Source organism: Camelus dromedarius, chromosome 10 (genome assembly GCF_036321535.1).
Source record: "Camelus dromedarius isolate mCamDro1 chromosome 10, mCamDro1.pat, whole genome shotgun sequence".
Taxonomy (NCBI): Eukaryota; Metazoa; Chordata; class Mammalia; order Artiodactyla; family Camelidae; genus Camelus; species Camelus dromedarius.
In genome coordinates, this window is record NC_087445.1 from 18,537,198 (window position 1) to 18,553,425 (window position 16,228).

At 36.8% G+C, this 16,228-nt stretch overlaps 1 protein-coding gene and 1 long non-coding RNA gene across 2 annotated transcripts in view; one reads left to right on the plus strand and one right to left on the minus strand.

Moving 5' to 3' along the window:
* Nucleotides 1–16,228, plus strand: part of LOC116152598 (uncharacterized) — a 111,271-nt gene that overhangs the window by 40,870 nt on the left and 54,173 nt on the right. The window contains exon 2 of the long non-coding RNA XR_004136130.2: nt 10,563–10,638. This is a non-coding gene — a long non-coding RNA (uncharacterized LOC116152598). The remainder of the gene's footprint in view (nt 1–10,562; nt 10,639–16,228) is intronic.
* The window catches only part of MTAP (methylthioadenosine phosphorylase), a 33,759-nt gene continuing 28,689 nt past the window's right edge, over nt 11,159–16,228 (minus strand). Inside the window, exons 7-8 of the mRNA XM_031449621.2 lie at nt 14,708–14,830; nt 11,159–12,383 (exon numbers count right to left, since the gene is read on the minus strand). Coding sequence (XP_031305481.1) covers nt 12,345–12,383; nt 14,708–14,830 — 162 coding nt within the window. The 3' untranslated portion in view covers nt 11,159–12,344. The remainder of the gene's footprint in view (nt 12,384–14,707; nt 14,831–16,228) is intronic.

Below are 16,228 nucleotides of genomic sequence, written 5' to 3' on the forward strand. Positions count from 1 at the left end.
TTTCTGTCGAGATTTTCTCCTTTTCATTGATTCTCAGCATTTTTACTATGATGTTTCTGTTTGTGGATCTCTGTGTTTGTTGAGATTCTTGGGTGTGTAGATTATTATTTTTCAATAGATTTGAGAAATCAGCATTTATTTCTTCAAATATTGCTTCACTTAATAGTCACCCACTCTGAAGCTCTGTTCATTCTTCTTTCTCTTTTTTCTTCAGGTTGTGTAATCTTCATTGATCTTTCTTCCAATTTGCTTATTATTACTTTTGCTAATTTAAATCTACTATTGAGACCTTTAGTGAATTTTTCACTTCAGTTATTGTACTTTTCAACTCTAGAAATTCCATTCTGTTCTTTTTTTATAATTTCCGTCTCTTTATAGATACTCCCTATTTGCCTCAACATTTTCATCATACCGGTTTTGCTCTTTAGTCATGGTTCCCTTCAGTTCCTTGAATGTAGTTATAATTGCTGCTTTGAAGACTTTGTTTAATTTGATATCTGGTTGCTCTCCCAGGCAGTTTCTGTTGCCTAATTTTTTTCCACAGTATGGGTCATACTTTCCTGTTTCTTTGCATGACTAATTTTTATTGGAAACTAGATATTTTAGGTAATATATTGTAGCAACTCTGGGTACTGGTGCCTCCCTCTGGTGCTTGGTATTACTGTTTGCTGGTTTATTGGTCAAGTAACTGGCTGCATTATTTTAGTGGAGTCATTTCTCTCTCTTGCACTGGTAAATTTCTGATATTGCTCCTCAGAAGCATATCCTTGGGTTATGCCCACAGTTACCTGTGATTACCTGTGGTACCAGTTAACTTGGGTTAACTGTTTTTTAACAGTGTTATTTTCAGGGTTCTCTTTGGCTGTCTCTGTCCCTGAACATACACAGCTGTAAAGCTCTACTAATTGCCGGATGATTGCTTCATTGCTTTCAACAATGCTCTGGGGCATAAATTGCTCACCAACTGAATTGATGAAATTCAGAATCCTTTGATGGGATAGTTCTGGAAGTCAGTTATTGAGATTTGTTCTGACCCCAGACAGTCTCCCCCCAGCTATTTCCTTCTCAGCTTCTCTCACACAAACTAACCAGCCAACAGTTTAGCTTATATGTCCAGTGATTCTTCCAATATCATCCCAGTTGTTCTTTACCACAACCTCTGCTGCTTTTGAGAGTCCTTAGGGTTGAACTTCACACTCTGTTGCAAATGAAGTAAGTTCCTTTTGGAAGAGGATAGGAGTTCTCTGGATTGTGGCCTGCTCTCCCTCTAGGCAGAATCTCTCAGTTATGGCTATGGAGCTGAAAGTGGGGACCATGGCAAGCTTCTCAGTGACACTTCCAATTTAGGAGCTGAATGCTCAGTGGTGGGGGTGGAGGGGGAGACAGTACCTTCAGCTCTTTTTTCCCTTGACACTTGCAGCATAGAATCACTGCCTTACAAGCCAGGAGAAAGATGATTTGGGCCCTGTATTCTCAGTAGCACCACACCCAGGGTAGAGCCTTCTTGGGGCCTGGGCAGAAGAGAGACCCCACCTCTCATGTACACTTGCCCATAACTTAGCCTCAGTAACAGATAGAGGGGCAGGATGAGAAATACTTACATCCTACCTATCCTGGAATGATAGTGTTACCCCAGAACTGGGTTTGTCTCTTGATAGATATCTAGACAAAAGACAAAACCAAGCCAAAGATTGAGAGAAGGAAGTACTTATTACTTGCAGCAAGTAGGGAGAATGTGGGGGATCTTTCCTAAGCTCTGAACAGCAAACTTGGGGAGATGTTAAGCTAAGGGAACATGCATACTCATGAAGGGGCTTGAGCAGAGAAGAATTCAGCGTAGAATTGGGGCCAACATCAATAGAGTTCAAGCTTTAGTTGATTGAAGGTCAAGAAGGTCAACATCACCATTCCATCCTCCACCTGGGTGGGGGCCTTTGTTCATGCAGAAGTCAAAGTCATGTGTCAATCAAATTGTTATGTATATTCCTTGAGGAGAAAGTAGGACTCTGTTTTATCACTGAACTGTTGTTTTTTGACTCATTTTCCTTTGTTCCTGCATCCCCTTACTTCCCTTAAGATCATTGATTACTGAGACCTGTTGAAGGGCAAGCATTGTGGCCAGGCTTAGATCACAAAATGGCTTAGGCTGAAAATGGCTACTTTTATGTCAAGAAAGCTATACTTGGTTTTCTCCAGGGGACCCTCCTTACCCTACTACTTACAAAATCCCTCCAGCTGGGAACTGGAGGAGGTGGATTCCTGTGTTCTTGGCTGTACCAGCCTGGAGTGAAGTTCCCATCTTGCTGAGTTATCAAGGAGGAAGGAGGAAGCAGATCTCTGTTTAAATACCACAGACTCTCAGTTTTTTTTTTTTTTTAATTATTTAAAAATTTCTTTGAATGTGTGTTTCTTTAGTTGCTGTATGTCCTTCAACCGTATACAGAGATTTTAACTGGTTGTTTAAAAATAACTTTTACTAGCTTCACTGGTAACTGAGTCCAGAGTTCCTCATACTGTCAAGCTGGAGGTCAGAGTCACACCACCCATTCTTTTTGGCTCCTCTTTCTGGACCATTAATTCTCTTTAATAAGATTTAGGTTAGACCTCCTGCTACACTTTATGTTTCAAGATCTCTGTCATATTTTCCATCTCTTTATTTCTCTGTACATCCTGGGTTTCTCCTTTCATTCATAATCCAGCTTATTACTTTTCTCTCCAGCTCCATCTAATGTTCTGGGTAAATCTCTTCTGAGTTTCTAATTTTATTGACTATCTTTCAAATTTCCTTCAGTACTACCTATATTTTAAAAATATGTTAAGATAGAGTCTCATTGTTTTCTTATATTTTCTTTTCTATGGGTTTCTTCCTGATCATTTATCCAATACATATTTCATGGTATATATCTGATCCATTCTTAAATTCTAAGAAATTTTGATCCATTGCTTTCTAAGATTGTTCACTATGAATGCCTTAAATTTTATGAAATGCTCTTTCTGTGTATATTAACATGTTTTAAATCTTAATTAAAACAGAGAGGTTATCACCTTTTCATGTGTTTAAATGACGGTAACTTTGAATTAGAATTTCTTTTTTTTTTTTTTGCAACTCATATTAAATTGATGGATGAAGGCAGTAAAACTTGATGATTGCTAAATCCAAGAGAGATGAGACATTATGTAACTCCTGATGGACAAATACTCCATATTTTCTGAAGTAGCCTTGGAAAACCTCTCCATATACAACTTAGCAATTTAGAGGAAGTACAGAGGATAGAGGATAATGTTAAACTATGCTTTGGGGATGCAGGTACAAAAATCTGGATTATATAAAACTCTCAAGGACAAACAATTGGATTTCTTTACCAGAAACCAGTTATAGTTTATAAACTGTAAGGAGAAAGAGAGAGGTGGGTGCACAAGAAAGATGGCGACGGGGAGAAAGGAAGTTAGTGAAAGGGCCAGCAAGAGAGGAAGATGAACACAGAGTTTAAAAGGAACAGAAAATACATATCAACCAACTGCAGTGTGTGTGCTGCAACTGCTTCCTGATTCAAATAAAGAATGTGTAAAAAATTGGCATTTATGAAACATTTGAACTTTTGACTATTTAGTACATATTTAATGGCATTAATGAATTTTTATTCATTTTATATGTACTAATGATATTGTTGTTATCTTAAAATACTTATCCTTTAGAAGTGCCCTTGAAGTATTCATGGATGAAATTATATAATATATGTGAAATGCTTCAAAAATAACATGGGAGGAGAGTAGTGGGTTGGAGTATAGAAGAAACAAACTGGCTATAAGATGATAATTCTTGAAGATGAGTGATGGAGAAGGATCATACTGTTCTTTGTATTTTTGTATGTATTTGGAATTGGCTTTCCTATTACTCCTTTAGCCTTGTGAACTTGATTCTTACAGAGAGGGAATTTGTAAACTAAAGTGAGATCAAAAACAGTAGTTAATGAATGCATCATCACATTCCGATGTGTAGACTTTTTAAGACTGAATCATCCATAAAACTGAGGGCATGGTTTGAAAATACTGACAATTTCCTGTTATCTTCCCTAAATGAAATCATCAAATGTTTCTGTTTTTTACTGTGCAGAAATGCGCTCTGCAACAAAATACCTATGAAATAAAATACATATCTCTTTTTCAGTTAAATGCTTTTCAAAAATCATTTTTTCAGGATCCTTTTTGTTTTTAAAAGATATGTAAGATTTTAAAAGATGAAGGAACATATACAAAAGATTAAGGACACACAGTTCAAGAGATCTAGAGTATTCAGCATGAAAACCAAATAAATACAATTCGAATTTTAAAGGCAGAGTAGCTAAGCAGAAATGAAGTTAAATTGTATAACAATTAATCTTTGAAAATATAGACGTAAAGGCAATCAAGTAACGTAAAATCCTAAGATGTGAGCAAATTAAGTGGAAGACGTATCATGACTAGTTGTTCAGTTTCTATGTTCAGCTTAAACTACTGATTGAGGTAAAACCAACAACTTTTCATTGATTGCTCAGTAAGTATAAGGCATGTGCCAGGCTTTTGGGAGTGGCACCTAAATCACTTCACAATTTATAGAAACCTACCAAAAAAATAAAAGATAAAGAATGTATGGAAGGAATGGCAGGCAATCAACAGAGCCATGTGAAATCAATGATAGTTGCTTTTTAATCATATTTCCACTCAGCTGTTTTTCACTACAAACAAATGTATTTTACAATAAAAATATGTAAATATTTGAAGTTGTAGTTAGAGCTATTAAAAAAAGAAACCTAGAATGTCCTTGGGAAGACAAATTACATGACAGTATGAACAACAGAAGCAAATAATTGTCAAGGCAACAGAATAAATGTTATGTGATTTTTTTGCCAACTCAGAATTCAATACCCAGAATTCTTAATTCCTTCCATCCTTGGTATTTTTCAACTATATTATACCCTGATTAATCTTCACTTTTGCTAAGATAACAAGGCTGCACAAATTGCGAAAATAGGAGAGAATGGGAAAAAGACTCTAGTACCATTAATTAAGGCACCAACATAAGATCTGTAAATGTGTTCATTCCCTTGGAAGTCATAGATTTTTGGCTTCTGTCTTGCCAGGACACCACAATCCTTATCATGAATTGAACAGTTACAGGGAGCCAGACTGTAGGCTCACATCCACCCATAGGCAGGTCCCACTTTGCCTCTGGGATTCTTTCTTTTTTTCTTTTTAATGAGGTTGTACTTTTATTGAGCTTTTCTTTTTTTTTTTTTTAACTTTTTTTTTATTGATTTATAATCTTTTTACAACGTTGTGTCAAATTCCAGTGTTCAGCACAATTTTTCAGTCATATATGAACATATACACACTCATTGTCACATTTTTTTCTCTGTGAGCTACCATAACATTTTGTGTTGGGATTCTTTCCATTTTAATGTTACCATTTCCTTCCTTCCTTCCTCCCTTTCTCTTTCTCCTCTTTTCTTTCTCTCTTTACACAATATTGAATATAGTTCCCTATGCTATACAGTAGCACCCTGTTAATCTATTTTATATATAGTAGTTAGTGTCTGCAAATCCTAAACTTCTAATTTATCCCTCCCTGCCTCTTTCCCTCCTGTAACCATAGGTTTGTTTTATATGTCTGTGAGTCTATTTCTGTTTTGTATAAGTTTATTTGTGTCATATTTTTTAGATTCCACATATGAGTGCTATCATACAGTATTTTTCTTTCTCTTTCTGGCTTATTTCACTTAGAATGACAATCTCCAGGTCCATCCATGTGGCTGCAGATGGCATTATTTTTTCCTTTTTTTGGCCAAGTAGTATTCCATTGTATAAATATACCACAGCTTCTTTATCCAGTCATCTGTTGATGGACATTTAGGTGGTTTCCATGTCTTGGCTATTGTAAACAGTGCTGCTATGAACATTGAGGTATGTGTATCTTTTCAAATTAGAGTTTCCTCTGGATATACGCCTAAGAGTGAGATTGCTGGATCATAGGATAAGTCTATTTTTAGTATTTTTAAGGAATCTCCATATGATTTTTCATAGTGGCTGTACCAAATTACATTCCCACCGACAGTGTAGGAGGGTTCCCTTTTCTTCACACCCTCTCCAGCGTTTACCATTTGTGGACTTTTTAAGGATAGCCATTCTGACTGGTGTGAGGTAATACCTCATTGAAGTTTTAATTTTCATTTCTCTGATAATTAGCAATATTGAACATTTTTTTTATGTTGGCCATCTCTATGGCCTATTGGCCATCTATATGTCTTCTTTGGGGAAATGTCTGTTTAGGTCTTCTGCCGACTTTTTGATTGGGTTCTTTGTCTTGTTATTAAGTTGTATGAGCTGTTTGTATTTTCTGGAAATTAAGTCCTTTTCAGTCACATTGATTGCAAATATTTTCTCCCATTCCATAGGTTGTCTTTTCATTTTGTTTATAATTTCCTTTGCTGTGCAAAAGCTTTTAAGTTTAATTAGGTCCCAGTTGTTTATTTTTGCTTTTATTTCTATTGCCTTGGTAGACTGACCTAGGAGAACATTGCTATGATTTATGTCAGAGAATATTTTGCCTGTGTTTGCTTCTAGATTTATGGTGTCCTGTCTTATGTTTAAGTTTTTAAGCCATTTTGAGTTTATTTTTGTGTATGGTGTGAGGGAGTGTTCTATCTTTATTAATTTACATGCGGCTGCTCACTCTTCCCAATAACACTTGCAGAAGAGACTCTTCTCCATTGTATATTCTTGCCTCCTTTGTTGAAGATTAATTGACTGTAGGTGTATGGGTTTATTTCTGGGTTCTCTGTTCTGTTCTGTTGATCCATATATCTGTTTTTGTGCAAATACCATGCTGTTTTGATTACTGTAGTTCTCTAGTATTGTCTTAAATCTGGGAGGGTTATTCCTGCAGCTTTATTCTTTTTCTTTAGTATTGCTTTGGCAATTTTGGGGTCTTTTTGTGATTCCATATAGATTTTAGGATTATATGTTCTAGTTCTGTGAAAAATGTCCTGGGTAATTTGTTAGGAATCACATTAAAACTGTAGATCACATTTGGTAGTGTGGCCATTTTAACAATATTAATTCTTGCAGTCCAAGATCATGGGATATCTTTCCGTTTCTTTAAATCATCTTTAATTTTCTTTATCAACATTTTATAGTTCTCAGCATGTAAGTCTTTCACCTCCTTGGTCAGGTTTATTCATAAGTATTTTGTTTATTTTTGATGCAATTTTAAAAGGGATTTTTTACTTTGTTTTTCTGGTATTCCATTGTTAGTATAAAGAAAATCTAATCTGCCACTCTATGTCTTTTGATTAGAGCATTTAGTCTATTGACATTTAAAGTAATTATTGGTATGTATTTACTGCCATTTTAAACCTTGTTTTCCAGTTGATTTTGTACTTCTTCTATGTACCTTTTTCTTTTTGTTTTTCTTTTTGTGGTTTGATGATTTTCTTCTGTATTATGCTTGAGTTCTTTACTTTTTGGTTCTTGTGACTGTTACATGTTTGTGACTCTGTTATATGTTATTGTATGTTTTTGTTTTTCAAGTATGTTAACCCCTTTCTATATCTACTTATTTTATACTGGTAATCATATAGGCTTAAACACATTAAAAACAGAAAGAAGACACCTGCATTTTTCTTGATCCCCTCCCCCACCTTTTATGATTTTGAGGTCCTCTTTTATATATTCATGTTTATTCTCTTACTGTTCATTGCAGTTATCATCGCATTTCCAATTGATTTTTTTCTTTTTTCTATAGATTCTTGCTTTTCTATTTAGAGAAGAACTTTTAATGTTTCTTTTAGAATAGTTTTAGTATTGCTATATTCTTTTAGTTTTTGCTTGTCTGAGAAATTCTTCATCTCTGCTTCTATTCTAAGTTTTAATCTTACTGGGTAGAGTATCCTAGGTTACAGGTCTTTCTCTTTCAGGACTTGGAATATATCTTGCCACTCCCTTCTGGCCTGCAACCTTTCTTTAGAGAATACAGCTGTTGCCTTATTGTGGGGTCCTTTGTAACTCTTTGTTTTTCTCTTGCTGACTTTAAAATCTTCTCTTTATCTGTAATTTTTGCCATTTTAATTATAATATGTCTTGGTGTAGGTATGTTTGGGTTCATTTTGTTTGGGACCCTCTGTGCTTCCTGTACCTGGATATCTGTGGAGAGCTAACAGTTACAAAGGGCCAGAGGCAAGAGCAATTCCAGCCTTCTTGGAGCTGGAGCCTAAGAACTGCTCTGTCCGCTATGGTAACCCTTAGTCACATGCATCTGTTGAACACTTCAAATGTAGCAATGTGACTGAGAAACTGAATTTTAATTTTATTTAATTTTAATTTATAATTTCAGTATACTTGCAACAACTTTGCTATTTAACTTTTCAAAGTAAATTTTATGAAATGTAAATATAGGTCAAATATTTTTGATAAGAGTTTAACATTTCAATTGAGATGCCCTGTTGGTATAAAATACATGCCAGATTCCAAAAGTTTAGTATTTGAAAAAGAATGTGTAAAGTTTCATAACTTTTTAATACTGACAGTATTGTTGACATACTATTTTGGAAATATTAGATCAACTAATTTCATTGTTTCTTATTGTTAAATGTGGCTCCTAGAAGAAGATTTAAAATTACATATTGGTTCCCATTAAATATCAGTTGAATAGCTCTGATCTAGATTGCCATGAGGTGTGGGAAGTGAGAGAAGAGGCTGGAGTAAGCCAGAATATGCAGGGCTTGTGATGAGGAGGGGGATGCTGTACATTCAAAATAGTATTGACTGAAAACCTACTGAGTGTCAGACACTGTTCTGGCCACTTGGGATATGCACCAGTGAATGACAAGATTCCTGCTCTCACAGAGTTTACATTTAGAGAGAGCAGGGCAGGGGGGTCAGCAAACAAATACAATAAACAAGCAAGCAAACAGAAACAAATACTAGAGCATGTTGGGAATGTTAAAGAGTTATGGGAAAAAAAAGTTGAGCCAGGAAATTGTCCACAGGAGAGCTTGGGGTGTGGAGTGAGGATCATTGCCTTCTGTTAAAGTAGGATGGTTGTGGTTGACCGACTGAGGTTTATTTTGAATAGAGGAGAAGCAGTCGACAAGCTCAACAGAGGCTGGAAGATACAAAGACAGAGAAAGGGAGACTGAGACACCAGTACAGAAGTGTGCACAATTTTGAGATGGCCATGAAACCCAGATTACAGTGTCCCAGGCTGACCAATAAAAAAAAGAAACTCTAGAGTGGGGCCATGCGATCTGTTTTACGAAGCCCTCCAGATGATGCTGACGTGCACTGTCATAAATGACAACAGAGGGGGAAAGAATCTGAGGAAGGTAGTGGGGGTATCCTTGGAAGTTCTCTGCAGATGCTTCAGTTTTGTCAGTGAAGAAGGAACTGAAGTTACCTGCTCAAAGTGAAGATGGATGAAGAGCTGATGAAGGGTTTATATAGGAAAGATAGGATCAGATCTTCACTTACACAAATATTCATTGATCTTGTGCTAAGTACAAGGAACAGAGGATCTCACAATAAGTGAAAAAGACTTATGAAGGCTTTTATGAAGGCTTACCCAATAATGAGACAGATAATTAGTCCATATCTGAACGACAGCTCTTAAAATACTTGAAATGTTCACTTAAGATTTTCTCTTAAATGGTTAGACATAGTTCCTTTAACTGTTACATATGTGGCATGATCTTCCCAGTCCCCAGACCCTTCTATTGGTGCTTTTTTAGATCGTCATTGTGCTCCTGAAAGTATTGTGCCCAGAACTGGACACAGTGTTCCAGACACGACCCAACAGAATTCAATGTCAGGTTAAGAAAGAAACGATTTTATTTTATATGAATTGTTAGAAAGCATGGTCTCCTCTAGTTTCCATTCCTCAAAATGTATAAACTAAGAGTAGACGCTTTGGTAAAAAGTCCAAACAGTACAGATAGGTATGAAGAAGACAGCAGGTCTCTGAATTCGTACTGCCGAGGTTATCACTCAGCTTCTTTCCAGAAAAACTATGAACATTAAGCACCAATATGTTATCCACACACCTACACCCTTATTTTACATATGTTTCTGATTTCCAGTTTTACCACAATCATTCCATATTGGCGCATAAAGTTCTTATTTATTTGAATTGGTGCCCCTTAAACTCCCTCCCACCACTGAGAGTTTTAGCCATTCCTAAGCTTTGGCCTATTATAAACAACTCCAGGATGCACCAAGGCTAGTTTGTTAAGTATTTTCTGGTCTCAAATGTAACTCTGCTGTCCCAGCCTTCTCCACTCTTTTTTGATTAACACTCTGCATATGAACTATTCTGGTTGTCTCATCATCAAAATCAGGAAAAACAATGCAAAACAGAAATGAGCAGCTCACAATGCCAATAGTTTCTAAGTAGTTGCAGATGTACTAATCAGCAGCTCTGCACTCTTCCAAGGGACTGAGTCACTGAGCTAGAACTTTGCCATCATGCCCATAATCCACAGGGAAAACTTCGAAGTGCTCAAAACTAATCACAATGTCACTTATTTTTGTAGCTGAAAAAAAGAAGTGAAATATCATAGAAGTGTGAAGCGTTCCAGGAAGAAATGGTCAGCAGTCCTCAAGAATGAGGTATGAGAAAAATTATATTAATTTGCTTTGTTTAAGGAATGAATGATAGGTAACCAGAATACTGTATACACCATTTGGAAGTCTGAACATGAGGTTGCAAAGAAAATGCCATTTTGGCCTTGACATCCTCAGACATCTACCAAGAATGAAGGAGCGTAAGGTATAATATATGTTACACAGATTCACTAGGTCCTCTGTGGATCTTTCATGTGCAAACAGTTGAAACCACTTCATCAGAGAATCCAAGAACTGTACTCACATGTAACCCAAACCGATCAGTATTAATTCTGAAGGGTAACGGGTTTATTTTGTTGTTCACCATTAGCAGCTTATTATTGTGAAGACAATTTCTGAGACACAAACACATTCACTCTACAGACTCTTTAAACAGACAAGAGATATATCACTGAAGGACCCAGTAACAGACCATAGTGAGGAGGAGTAATTCTGAGGGGAAAATGCTCTTCCTATGATAGAAAACAAAACACATTCCTATAAAATTGACAATAAAAAACAGAAGCAAGCTTTCATTTTCTTTATTACAAAACAAAAATCATAAAAAGGAGGAGAAACAAAGTCAAATATCAAGTTAAAAAATATCTGACACACTGTAATGTGTCTACGTAGTCCCTTAAATAATTTAAGACTCTGTATTAAACACCCAGCTTTCCCCAAGTTGTTGCAAACCCAAGTATGGTTCTGACTGTACAGTCATTAATGACCTTTTAAACAAAATAAAGATGGAACTCAAAGAAAACTCTTCTTAATATTACCGTCATAACTTTTGCTACATTACCAAGAAACTGTTTTCAAGAACTGGATCTAAGTATATTTTTATAACAACGTTACTATTTGATTATATTCATTGTAGAAAAATGTGAAGACACAGAAAATTTAAAGAAAGAAAGTATACAGCATCCCTCCCTCCAAATACAACGACAAAAGATTACATTTTTCTAGTCTTTGTACATATTTATGTAGAATTTTAAAACAATTAGTAATGTAAAATGCATACATATCCTTTTTTCATTTCTTATTGTACAGGAACTTTTTCTTTAGTACAGTAAGTGTGAAAACATGATCTTCAGCTGGCATCTTCAAAATCTAATTAGAGCTAACCACAATTTACCTCCAGTTGCTGGATATTCAGATTGTTTTGAATATTTGCTAATACTGTTAGACATCCCTCTTTATACATAATTATTTGTATCTCTGATAATTTCTTAGAGATAAATTCCTAGGAGTAGAGTACCCAGCACAAAGGAAGTACTTTTAAGCCTTTTGGTACATTTTACCCAACTGCCCTCCAAAAAGATTGTACCAGTTTACAGTCACAAAAATAAATAGCCTAAGAGTCCCATTTCTTCTTCGTATTCCTTGGCAACATAGGAAACTGGATGTTACTGCCCACCCTTTGTTACAAATTTATTGGGAGAATGGTGAATCATGTCTTCTTGTCTTTTTTTCTAAAGTGTAAGAATCTTCCCACATGTTTACTGGTCATTTGCCTTCTTTCTGTTACTTGAAGCAGTCCAAGTCTTTTAGAGGACATCTCTGATGTGACAGTGTCTTGTCTTATCGCTTGTTCGTCCTTAATGGGCAAGGGCATGAAAGCTACATATCTCTTCGATATTTTCTCAAGTTAAGCAGGAATTCCCCAAATGACTGGAATTAGAAGGTCTCATCTTCTAGGCAGCCATGCTATTTTAATGTCTTGGTAACAAAACAGAAAACTGGGCCATATTCTGAAAGGAAGAAAGTAGGCACAGATTATGATTAACCAAGCACCTACGTATAGGGAGAGACGTTCATGCTTTGTGGGGGCGTGATAGTCACCTGGAATGCTTGTCCACAGAGTTTGATTTTATAGAGTGAGGACTCCTGGGATATACATTCAGTAAGCGCTCCAGAAAATTTTCATGTCCACCAAAATTTAAAAATCACTAAGCAGATGTGGGACTGAGCATAACTCCTTAACTTCTGTTAGCTTCTCATTTTCTTTTCCTGCAAAGTGAGTTCAGAATATCTGTCTCAGAGGACTGTTCTGATCCTCACTTATCTCCACCCCCTTGACATTCTCTAGGACACATGTTACATACACACCAACCCCCAGTCTGGACTATTGTTTATATGCAACCTCCCTCATTCTCCTTATCCCACTAAAAAGTCATTGAAACTTTAATGTTAGTATCTCCAAGTAGAATAGTATCTTCTTCATTATCCCAGGTCTTATGTATCTGTGTAAACCACAGCTTGACATACAGTGGGTGCTAAGTATCTCTGAATTGAATTAGTGAGTGAATTAATGATACACATTTCAGTGCTGAGAGAATTGAAAATACTACCCCAGAACACGGGATTATTACTGTGCTGTTCCTTAATGCTGCAGAATGGAGGCCATGATTCTCAATTTTGTCTAGAGCAGCAGCTCTTCATTTTCTCTCTTTAGATCACATTTCCCTTTGAGACTAAGGAAAGCTATGCAGATGAACCCTCTTTAAAAATGCATACATACAGAAACACAATTTTATATACACTTTAAGAAGCTTTATAGGAGTCAAGAACACCAGTTTCTACTATTTAAACATTTTTCCTTAAAAATGAAGCTGAAATAATGAATTTATTGCATGAGAAATTGTCTTCTAAAGTTTAAGAGACTATGGTCAAAATGGGGTCAGAAACCTTAAACAATATGAAACACACTATTGCACCTTGCAGGTAACATTAGCCTCTTCAGCAGCAGAAGAGTGAGTCACATTTCCTGCCAATCAACAGTGTGTTTATTTAGACAAGCCAAAGTCATGCTGCTCTGCTGCGTTACACTCACCATATTCAGCCAGATGTAACCATTTCTAGTTTAAACGGACATTCTTCAATTCTTAGAACTTATTTTCTGTTTCTTCATCATTATAAGGGCGCTTGAATTTCAGTTATGATGAAATACTTCATGAGGGAAAGGGGCTGTCACTTACTCCTTAAAGAACACTCATCTCCTGAGTATACAGCTTAAAACCAACAGGTATTTGTCTCCTGCTCCTTATGGACTTAAAAGTCTTGTAGGGAGGATAGATTACCAATTCCAATATTCCTGACTTTGCCAGTCCTCAAGACTCAGAGGCACCTAATTATTACAGTGTTCTGAGTCTGCTTATACCAGCTTGCAAAAAGCTATGCGTGTCACTTCCTAGTTTAGCACTGGTAACTTGAAATTGGCTCTGCTGGACCATTTATACCATATTAATCAGCAAACCCTAGAAATCATGGCTCCTCAATGCCCAACAGTCAGCAGTCATTTACTGCCGCAGTGTCCTCATCACACTAAAATTGTGGCTCTCATTCCAGGGCTCCTTGGTGGTAATTCAGGTAGGGAGGGCTTTATCAGCTTTTCCAATCTTCTCTCAACTACTTGTCATAAGACCTAAGAGTAGAGGTGGGTTCTAGGAGACCTTAGGATGGCTACTCTCTTTGGATATCAGGTGAATGTAACATCTGATCAGTTTGAGTCACAGAATGTCTAGATAAAAACTACACATTTCTAAGCTCAGCAGCCAGTTTAAATTATATTCTGGGAGTTAATACCAGAGCAGAAAGGCTACCAATCTGCAACCCATCTCATGTTTATCATTTAATTACTGTCTTAATTTGATGCAGCATTAACCGTAAAAGACATTCCCTGGCACCATCACCCATGCTTTGGCTTTATGCACAGATCTGTCAAAGAGAAAACAGCTTTGTCCACAATGTAATCCATGTGCAGAGCAAACACTATCATCTTCTGAAGTAAGACCTAGGGAGACACTGCAGTGCAGGACGATGTCAAGAACCTGACAGACCAGGTGAAATTCTCCGCACTTCAGCTTCCAACGGCCTTACACTACCAGCCAGAATATATGGCTATTCAGTTTCACAGATGGGTAGTATGGTAGTAAATGGCATGAAAACTTGTAGAAAATATCTAAGCTAGTATAAAATACGGGAGGAGACAGACCAAAGGTAAAAGGCAAATAAGAGAAGAGGGCAGCTGAGGGTCTGTGGGAGTGTCTGCTTGCAGACGGCTGAGGGTACTTACCTTGAGGTTATGGAGGGTTTCTGACCACTCCACGGATCCTATCTGAGGTATAGTACTTAGAAGTAAACTTTTGGCTTTATTGGCATTTTCTTTCAGGGTCTTTAAGACCCGGTCCACTGAAACCTAGAGAAACAACAGCACAGGATGTTACCAGCAATTTAAAATTCCACTGCTTTTTAAGAACATTTCCTTGAGTTCCTACCTGATCTGTTGAAGTCAGTTTACTCCAGTTTCAATCCCCTGAGCCCAAGTTCTGCATTCATCAGGGAAAAGGTCTTGGAGAAACCTAATGACATCTATGAAAAGCACTGCTGGTTTTCAATATGGTGTCTGAGAAACTGTCTCAGATGTGCCAGGTATTGGCATGTTCTAGAAAGATGTGGCACTTCTCCCCATGTCCACAGAGCAGATTCCAGTTTTAAAACTGTTGCTATACCGAATAACCAATTAGAAGATAAGTACATATCTGGTTTCTTCTAAGAATACTTGGAAGAAAAAAATCATCTATGATATTTGGGATAACTAGAAAATTGACCTTTGCCTGGATATATTAAGGAATAATTGTTGGAATGTGATAACAATAATGTGGTTATGCTAGATGTCTTCTAAAATGTTTATGGAGAAAATTATGGATCAGAGTATAGATGAAATATGATTGGCCTTAAGTTGATATGTTTATGGTTGAAGCTGGATGTTGGAATCACGGAAGCTCATACTGTCGTCTGCTTTTGTGTGTGACTGAAATTGCTTCATAAGGAAGCTGGAAAAAGTTGAGTGTAAAACATGTGATCAGAGGAGAGTACTTGTCATGCTTCATAAAGCTTAGAGGAAATGAAGATTCAGGGACACAATGATTACACCTTTCTTTCTGTTTCCTGGAATATCAAGTCGAGACCCCACCCACAAACAGTGGATGTGTTTAGAACAAAGTGATGCGTACCGTAGCAGAGGGGAGTCTCACGACTGCAGGAGGGGATCACAGCACAAAGCAGTGACCAGCTGGGTGCCTGCCAGGTACTTGTACAGACATGTTTTAAGAGGAATCTTCAAATGCAGGGCCATGAAGCATCTAAGAGATTTACCTTATATTTTATTCTTTTCCTCACACTTTTCCTGTGACTAATATTTCTGTATAGATTCTGACCTCTTTTTTCTTGTTTCTGCTGTTGCACTTCACCCAAAATGTCCTTCCTGCTAACCTTCTCACAGCAACCCCCCACCTCTAGTTCCATCATATCCACCATCTGATGATCACCCTCTTAGGAACCAGCACTTTTCTAGGTGCTCTACATTTATCATTTGGTTTAATTCTCCCAGTAATTCTGCAAGGTCAAAAAAAATGTAACTAAACAACCTCCACGTATCACCTCTGCCTCCACTCTGCAGAAGAGCAAATGGGTTAAATAACTCACCCAGTAATACAAGTACAAAGAACAGTAGGAATTAAAAGAGTTTAGGCAACTCGAAAACCTTTTTGCCACCATGCCAGGCTGCACATCTGGTTTAAAGCACAGTGACACA